The sequence below is a fragment of the Gouania willdenowi genome, chromosome 17, assembly GCF_900634775.1.
Source record: "Gouania willdenowi chromosome 17, fGouWil2.1, whole genome shotgun sequence".
Classification (NCBI taxonomy): domain Eukaryota; kingdom Metazoa; phylum Chordata; class Actinopteri; order Blenniiformes; family Gobiesocidae; genus Gouania; species Gouania willdenowi.
In genome coordinates, this window is record NC_041060.1 from 27,337,345 (window position 1) to 27,346,483 (window position 9,139).

Genomic DNA, 9,139 nt, shown 5'->3' on the forward strand with positions numbered 1-9,139 from the left:
TCAAATTACATAATCATAAATGATTATGGTTTCTTTGCATATTTTGTTTTTTTCAGGGATCAAAGGTTCTGTAGGCCCACCTGGAATTCCAGGCAACAAAGATGCATGTAAGGGTATACCAGGACCAGTTGGTCCTCCAGGAATTGATGGCTATCCTGGGCATCCAGGTTAGGGTTGAATTATTTATTTTGATACACAGAACAAATTAATACAAATGTGATCCAATCTCCTTCCTATATTTTTGAAATTTTAATAAAGTAATGTGAACTTTTTTACATTTTTTTCTTTCTTTCTTTCTTCTTTTGATTCCCACAATTGTTTTAATTATATCCTCTTTTTCTAAGGTCATAATGGTCGGCCTGGAGATGTGGGAAATATAGGTTTGCCTGGATTTGGAACCCCCGGAATTCCTGGGAATCCAGGTTTGCAAGGACCATCAATTGAAGGTTCTCCTGGGCCTCCAGGCCCAAACGGAGTCAAAGGACAAAATGGCTTTCCCGGCCTACAAGGTGAGGCACTCTTCCTCAGAAAATAGCAAAACACCTTTAATCTTATTTGATTGTACACATTGTAAAATGTATGTTTTAGGTGTACTATATGCCCATTTAAATTATGTCACCCCTTGGGTTTTTATCAGGACCAAGAGGCGAACCTGGACCAGATGGGGTATCAGGCACTGGACCAAAGGGTTTGCCTGGAATTGTTGGATTGCCAGGGATAATAGGTTGGACAGTGACCTAAGCTATCACACAGTTGTCTTTCCATACTGACATTCACCTGAATACTGTTATATTTACCAAACAAACTGTAACATGCCATTAAGCTTTCTACCGTATATGAAACCCTGTATATGTTTCTGCATTTTTGTTGATATTGAAACACTACATACAAAACAAATCACCCTTTATAGGTGATCCTGGAGCTGATGGAGCCAGAGGACGCGACGGTCCACCAGGCTTGAGTGGTGACCCTGGACCCAGGGGGCCCCCTGGGCTTCCTGCACCACCAGTGGAAACTATTGGGCCCACAGGGGAACCTGGTGTTCCAGGTACCACTCTTCAAATTGGCCATGAATGGTCACAACCCATTGTAGCCTCAGAGATGATGCTAGCTTGTGTGAATCAAACAATCCGTACTTATATAATAGCACACCTTTAGTTATTGTGAAGTTAATGCTTTATTTTTGCTTATTACTGATTTTGTGGCCGATTGTGTATTATAAAGCAATTATGTTCAAAAATTTTAAAGGTCACCCTGGCCCTGGTGGCCCCAGTGGAGAGCCTGGGAATGTTGGACCGAAAGGGCAAAGAGGAAATGCAGGAGCACCAGGAGATTCCGGACCAAGAGGTTTGAATATAGTCTGGTTTTTACCAGTTAACGTTCCTTCAGCACATCTGCCTCACAACAAGAAGGTCCTGTGTTCAAGCCCTGGGGTGGACGTTTGGGTCCTTCCTGCAATGGAATTTGCATGTTCCCCTTGTACTTTTCTGGTTTTCTTCCAGGTACTCTAGTCTCTTCCCACCATCCAAAAGTGTGTATATTAGGTTAATTGGAATTTCTAAATTGCCTTTAGGAGTGAATGAGAGTGTGAGTGGTTGGTTGTCTGTTCAGAGTGTACCCCCGCCTAGTGCCCTTTGAGTGCTGGAGATTGGTACCAGCAAACCCTAAACACTAACAATCATGAATGAATCATGTTCCTGCAGTACGTTTATTGTAACCAATGGTTGCCTTTCTGCTCATTATGTCCTACCTGCTCAGGTCCCCCAGGTGATCCTGGAATTAATGGCTCAAGCCACTTGGATGGAATACAAGGGGCCCCAGGAGCACAAGGAGACATGGGACCTAGAGGTCTTCCAGGTGTATTACCAGAAATAAAATATAACTTACATAGTTACAAACTATTTCTTATATGTTCTAATCACTATCTGTTTTTAATTATCTTTAATTTTTTTTTGCTTTTTCCAGGGATCAAAGGAATAAAAGGAGATCTAGGTATTGCTGGAAGTCCAGGCCCAGATGGTGCACCAGGTCTAACTGGATGCAAAGGAGGAGCTGGAGAACCAAACTACTCTGGATATGGTCCACCTGGACCAGTTGGTCAAAAGGTAAAAGTTAGTAATTGAATTCTTTTTTTTTAAAAAAAAGAGTCATAGCTGGCACAATAACAAAATGTAGGGAAAAATAACAAATGGTTTTCCTTTTGTTATTCTCCATTTGTTTTTAGGGGGAACAAGGAATAACCAATACTTATATGATGAAAGGCCAGAAAGGTGAACGTGGAATAGAAGGTCCTGTAGGTCCAGATGGAAACCTTGGACCAAAAGGGGTTACAGGACATTTTGGAGAAGATGGTGAATAAAACAGTTAAACATTTGTGAAAATAATGTGTTTATGCATATTATATTGTACCCATTAAACCTTTAATGAAACCATGTTGTTCTAGGTCTCCCTGGAGTAGAAGGGCTAAAGGGCTCTGATGGTGCTCTGGGAAGCATTGGTTTCATTGGCCCTAATGGCTTTCCAGGCATGTCTTTTGGTTTATGTCTTAATTGGGTGACTGTGGTGAATCAGTCCTGCAGGATGTTTTGTTTTCAATATTCAAATATGTTTTTATTGCTTGACGTCAGGTAACCCAGGTTTGCCAGGTTTGAGTGGTTCTCTAGGTGTTAAGGGCAACCAGGGCCGGGATGGGATCCCTGGTCCACCAGGACAGAAAGGAGAAACTGGTGGGACACATTCTTTTTTAAATGCCTTTGACAAGTCAATGATTATATTGAACATGTGGAAGATTTAATTACTTGCTTTCATTGCATGGTTCACCTGTGGTCTATATAAAAAATTACGTTTATACCTTGGATTACAGGCCTTAATCTTCCCTTCCATACTCTACAGATGTAACTTCAGGGCCACCAGGGAGGCGTGGAGACCCTGGTAGAGCCGGTGAGTCCTATACCGAAGATATGAGCAGAAAGGAGAAGGTTTCCTAATACCGTACTTGGAGATGTTCTGACTATGAATTTTAGTGCCTTAAAATAATCAAATAAATGTTTATTAAAGTCCCTTATACTTGTAAAGTCAATAGTCTTAAAAAAAAAAAAAACTGTTCATCAACTTTTAAAGCTATTAGTAAAACGATGGAAAAAGGTGGAAAGTGTAGAATTGAATAAATATGGTTGTATATACTGTCCTTTAGAATCATACACTTCTTTTTGCACATTAAGGTCCTCCTGGAGACCCTGGTCCTTCTGGTTTAATTGGTTCAGCAAATCCTGGACCAACGGGAGACAGAGGACATCCTGGTCCTCGTGGTCCCACTGGGTCACAAGGACCAACAGGAGTAGAGCAATGCATTCCTGGAGCTAAGGGTGACCGTGGTTACCCTGGGAATTCTGGAAACACAGGTGAGGATACAATACTGGAAGAGCCACAATTGCTTAAAGGCCCCAAATATTTGAAACACGTATTTACATACTTGTTTCAAGGCTGGTTTTGCTAAAAAAAAAAAAAAAGACAAACACTGTCAAAAGTTATTTGTATCTTTGACATCAATTTAGTCTGTTGAATGTCTCTGTAGGATATCCTGGACCACCTGGGCCTCCTGGACCTTCAGTTGCTGGGTTTAAGGGAGACAGAGGTGATCCCGGGGTTTTAGGAATTCCAGGTTCTCCTGGACCGCCTGGGGATCAAGGCCCTCATGGACCACCTGTAAGTCCTGCAGTTCTTTACTTACATTAGTAAGTAACCATGTTTGTTCTTCTTCAGACAGTGTATTGAAACACTGCTGCAGTAAAAGGCAAATGTGTAAATGTGTAGCTTGTACAAAGAATAACCAGCATATTTACAATATCAGCAATTATCCATATTGCATATAGTTTCATTCTATGAAATCATTTTTTTATTGTTTTCTTTTATCTCTCCAGGGCCCCAACAGTGCACCTGGAGGCCAAGGACCAAGAGGTGATCCTGGTTCTACTGGAAACCAAGGGCCCCCTGGTAAATTAGCATTTTATTGACAGTCTATTAATCTGGTAGACCTTTCAAATTTCTGTGCAGTGTGATCTGTCACTGAAAAAAACAATAGCCCATAGATGATTTATGCTTCCTCCACACAGATGAGATACTAAGAGCACAGGGAATAAAAGAGTCTTAGAAACCAGATGTATCAAGATCTATTTAAGTACTTTCAGCAGTCCTGAAATCTACATAAAAATGTGTTGAGGACACAGAAAATGCTCAGAAATAAATTAATTTATTTGTGTTTTAGGTGAGACAGGAGAACCTGGATACATTCCCGGCCCACTGGGAGCGCCAGGTGACAGGGGGTTCCCAGGACCACCAGGTGAGACATAGATCGTTATGTTTTCTTCCAGAAAGACTTAATATGAAGAATTCATAACTACATTTATCTGCAGTAACAATGTACTCATGGTTCTTTACCCATAGGCCGTTCAGGGGAGCCAGGAATCGGGAGAGTAATTTATGAACCAGGACTGCGCGGCTTAATTGGTCCCTTTGGCAATCGAGGACCTAAAGGAAGTACAGGTCCGCCTGGACAGCCGGGCCCCCAAGGTGTGATTTTTGTCTTTCTTCTTTTTTATCCATCCATCCATTTTCTTCCGCTTTATCCGGGGCTGGGTCTCGGAGGCAGCAGTCTCAGCAGAGATGCCCAGACCTCCCGATCCACGCACACCTCCTCCAGCTGTTCTGGGGGAACCTCAAGGCGACACCAGGCCAGCTCAGAGACATAGTCCTTCCAGCGTGTCCTGGGCCTTCCATGAGACCTCTTCCCAATAGGACATGCCTGAAACACCTCCCGAGGGAGGCGACCAGGAGGCATCCGAAACAGATGCCCGAGCCACCTCAGCTGGCTCCTTTCGACGTGAAGGAGCAGCGACTCTACTCCGAGCTCCTCCCGAGTGACTGAGCTTCTCACCCCATCTCGAAGGGTGCGCCCAGCCACCCTGCGAAGGAAACTCATTTTGGCCGCCTGTATCCGCGATCTTGTCCTTTCGGTCATTACCCAGATTTCATGACAATAGGTGAGAGTAGGAACGTAGATCGATCGGTAAATTGAGAGCTTTGCCCCCCGATTTCTTTTTTAGAGGCTGAAATCCATTTCTTTTTGTTTAATTATTTAGTTGTTCCCCTGAGATGCACCAAAGAGATTCTAAGCATTTTATCCTCTCAGGTCCACTAGGTGTCAAAGGACTGCGTGGCTTCAGTCCACTGGGTCTTCCAGGTTTTACTGGGTATAAAGGAGAGAAAGGACGAGCAGGAATTCCAGGTGAGTTTGTGTATGTAACATTTATATTAATTGATTCATGTCATTGTTATTTTGCAGATTTGATTTGAACACTTTAGCTCAGTGGGTTGATAACCCAAAAGGAATTTTCTCAGGGTTTTTATTTGTTCGAATAGAAATCCTTTGCAATTAAAAATATTGTTTTCCTTTTCTACAACACACCTCCTGCCTTTTTCATATATAGGGGTTTTGTATTCAGAAGTCAAAGCTGTAGCTTGTTCTTGTTATTGTTTTTGTTCTTAACTGATTAAGTTTAATAATCCCTTGAGGTTGAATTGAATTGTGATATTTATTTAATATATATATATATATATATATATATATATATATATATATATATATAATTTGTCTTAGCTCAGGTAGAATGGCTTGTCCTAAGTTGAACACTTATTTTTCCTGATTAAGGTTTGATTGATAACCATCTCACTTTTGTGTGTGTGTGTTTTTCTTACATTTAAAACAAACAAAACTTTTGGGATCAAACTCATGAAAAGTAAATTCTTTCTTATTTACTGGTTACTTTTCAGGTTTAGATGGTAACCCTGGAAACCCAGGCCGCAAGGGTCTACTTGGCTTACCCGGTGGAGTTTCTTCATCTTCTGTGGAGAGTTTCCTGATAGCCCGACACAGTCAGAGCATCTGTGCTCCTGGCTGCCCTCATGGCACCAACCTCATCTATTCTGGTTACTCATTTCTCTACATTAATGGAAATAAAAAAGCTCATGGTCAGGACCTCGGTAAGCAAAAGATATATCTGCCATTTACCAGCTGTGCATGGGTGTTCAGCAGATGCTTGTATGTAAAGGAAATCTAACATCTTAACATGTGTTTTGCTCACATCACATTATTGTGTAATAAAGTGAAGTCCATGGGTAGTGAGACACTGACTTTTTAAGATTCAGATTTACAATTATACACTATTATACATTTTTGAACAATATTTGTGAGAAATACGTCTTTTGTATATAGAAAATGTTTTAGATCTTTGAGTTCAGCTCGTGAAAAATGGGAGAAAAAACAATTGCGTTGCATTTATATTTTTGTTGAGTGTATTTAGAGATGATGTGCTTGAAGCAGGCGAATCGACAGTATCGATTTTTGAAAGCAGAAGTATAATATCTTGATTCTTTGAGTGAAGCATCATTCCATCACCAACATCACTCACATGTGCATTATATGTTTTAAATCCAAGGTTTCTGATGTCAGTGAAAGAGTTCCTCCCCACTTCCTTGGTGTGACTATACTCTGTGTTTCAGGTACCTCTGGGAGCTGTCTTCCTCGTTTCTCCACCGTCCCATTCCTTTTCTGTGATACAGAAAACACTTGCCGCTTTGCATCTCGTAATGACTTTTCATACTGGTTGTCCACTGACAAGCCGGCGCCCTCTAACATGAGTGCGATCCAAGGAGACCACCTGGCCTCCTACATCAGCAGGTTGGACAAGGGCTCACATATTTAGCCTCAGAATATTCCTGAATGTGCACCAGACGATCCAGAAAATCTCTTATATGTATGTTTTATGGACTATGGTTTAGGTGTTCAGTGTGTGAAACCACAACAAATGTTATAGCTGTCCACAGCCAGACAACGCTAATACCAGATTGTCCAAGAAGCTGGGAATCTTTGTGGACTGGTTTCTCCTTTGTCATGGTAAACAGACGAGTATATGTTCTCCCAACTGCCATATGCATATCATCTGCCTCAAGCCACAAACGTACGTTCTTTTATGTTTGCTTTAGCAATCAGGTGTTGGAGCTCAAGGATCCTCCCAGCCTCTGGTGTCTCCCGGCTCATGTCTGGAAAAATTCCGCAGAGTACCCTTTATCGAGTGTCACGACAAGGGGACATGCAACTACTACCCTGACTCGTACAGCTACTGGCTAGCCCCTCTTGACCCTAATAACATGTTTGAGTATGCAAGTTTGTGTTTATTTAGTTTATTCTTCAATATCGACATTCAACCACTTCCCAATGGTTATATTTATGTTATTCCAAATTAAATTATTCGGAATTAAAGTGTTCTGCTTCTAGTTTGCACGTAAATAGTGAATCCGAATTGGAGTTTACAAACAGGTTTATTCGGCTCTATTCAGTTTTAGGTCTGGGGGTTGGGAAAGGTTCTGATTGGACAGGGACCGAACATGACGTATCACGTCCATGGGGTTAAAACACACAACAAACCGTTTTTTTTTTTCCGGCTACAACATAAAAGACCACATAACAAGAACTGTTTTCACTTTGATTTTGATTGTAGTTTTGAAGCAGCAGCTCGACAATAACATACTGTTTCACTGTGGTCCGCTGAGCAGGAGAAGGGAGATAGAGTAATGAAGAACAGAGGCAGAAGACCGTCAATCAAAGCCAGCGATTAATGCAACAGCTGTTCTACCTCCACTATACAGGATGATGAGTGAAACATGAACTTTATAATGAAGCTCTGGTGCTTAATGCCCCAATGAAGTCTATTCTGTTTGCCAACTTCTGCGTGTGTAATAAGTCTGTGAATGTCTGCATGTTGATGCTTCAGTCCATCCACTCTTCATTATATTCATGTCCTTTAAGGCTCTTATTAAATACATGATGTCGTCACCAGTGCGTCATTGGAGCATGTCGCGAATGTGCAGAATGATCAGAATTACCTTAAAGCGGAATTATCTGTTTACATGATTGAGAAATTAAATAATTCCGAATTAAAATCAGAATAAACCAGCCACCTAATTTGGATTTAGGTTTAATTTGGAATTACACTTGCATTAGGAATTACGTGTTTATAGGGTCAGTTTAAAGAGGATTTTCCTTTTATTCTGAATTAAAGGGTAATTAAAGTTCCTATGTAAACGTGGCCAATGTGAGTCAAATGAAAATACTCTTGTGCTTTAGTCTGCACAAAGACAAGGAACAATTCTTCAGTGAAGATATGTGTGATATTCAATACAAGAAATCTGTATTTGTATAAGGCCTGATTGGCTGATTCTATGAAATAAGGCTTAACAGTTTTAATAGCTCAAACTAAACTGAGGTCAAATGATGAATAAGATAATTTTCAACCCCAGTTTTAGTTATCAATCATAACATTTTCTTTAAAATATCAGCAAATAGTTGGTCAATTCTGTTTTAAATCTCTGAAAAGGTCCTCCTGGGCTGTGATGTTTGGCTTCGCTAATCCCCTCATAAGTAGAAAGTATTGTTGAATTTTTGAGCACCACTGTAATAAATGGGTATTCACAATTTTTTTAAAAAAAACAATCAACATTTTTTTGTGTGTGTAATTTTGTGCATGAAGCTTTACTTTCTTCTAATGACATTTTTTGGTCTTCTATCCCTTACAGTAAACCAGTTCCTCAGACGGTGAAGGGCCCTTATCAACAGAGCATCATCAGCCGGTGTCGAGTGTGCAGAAAACTAACATATGTTTCTGATGAAGGAAAAAGTGACAGTCATTAATATCCTTTCTTCATTTAGATCATTTCATGTGTTCATTTTGTGCTTCTTCTGTTTTGAATTTCATGTGTTAAGCAACAAAGCATGATGCATATGGGTCTCAACCACATCGCCTCGAACACTGTAATGACTGGTAATTAGTGAAAGTCTATATGTATGGCACAAGTGTGTAATTATTCATGTTTTGTAGAGTATTTTTATGAACATGTATGTTTTTTTTTATTTTTTACAAAGCTTTCAAATAAACATTATTACTACATACATGCTCTTCTTCTTGCTTTTTGATGGTATAAATATTATAAAGTTCCAAAAAAAATCCTACTACCTGGATTGAATAATAATTAAGTACATTAAATTAATTCAATTCATCCTGTCAATTCCACTGTTCCACTTAAA

General features: G+C 40.2%; 1 protein-coding gene across 1 annotated transcript in view; it reads left to right on the forward strand.

Annotated features, from left to right (window-relative positions):
- LOC114478903 (collagen alpha-5(IV) chain-like) overlaps positions 1–8,851 on the forward strand; it is a 39,138-nt gene extending 30,287 nt beyond the window's left edge. Inside the window, exons 33-54 of the mRNA XM_028472250.1 lie at positions 57–167; positions 345–509; positions 638–724; positions 911–1,048; positions 1,249–1,347; positions 1,759–1,857; positions 1,966–2,105; positions 2,225–2,351; positions 2,444–2,524; positions 2,628–2,726; positions 2,893–2,940; positions 3,222–3,401; positions 3,575–3,705; positions 3,921–3,993; positions 4,265–4,339; positions 4,444–4,569; positions 5,189–5,284; positions 5,830–6,039; positions 6,559–6,736; positions 6,838–6,952; positions 7,042–7,214; positions 8,632–8,851. Coding sequence (XP_028328051.1) covers positions 57–167; positions 345–509; positions 638–724; positions 911–1,048; positions 1,249–1,347; positions 1,759–1,857; positions 1,966–2,105; positions 2,225–2,351; positions 2,444–2,524; positions 2,628–2,726; positions 2,893–2,940; positions 3,222–3,401; positions 3,575–3,705; positions 3,921–3,993; positions 4,265–4,339; positions 4,444–4,569; positions 5,189–5,284; positions 5,830–6,039; positions 6,559–6,736; positions 6,838–6,952; positions 7,042–7,214; positions 8,632–8,746 — 2,666 coding nt within the window. The 3' untranslated portion in view covers positions 8,747–8,851. The remainder of the gene's footprint in view (positions 1–56; positions 168–344; positions 510–637; positions 725–910; positions 1,049–1,248; positions 1,348–1,758; positions 1,858–1,965; positions 2,106–2,224; positions 2,352–2,443; positions 2,525–2,627; positions 2,727–2,892; positions 2,941–3,221; positions 3,402–3,574; positions 3,706–3,920; positions 3,994–4,264; positions 4,340–4,443; positions 4,570–5,188; positions 5,285–5,829; positions 6,040–6,558; positions 6,737–6,837; positions 6,953–7,041; positions 7,215–8,631) is intronic.
- The last annotated feature ends 288 nt before the right edge of the window (positions 8,852–9,139 follow it).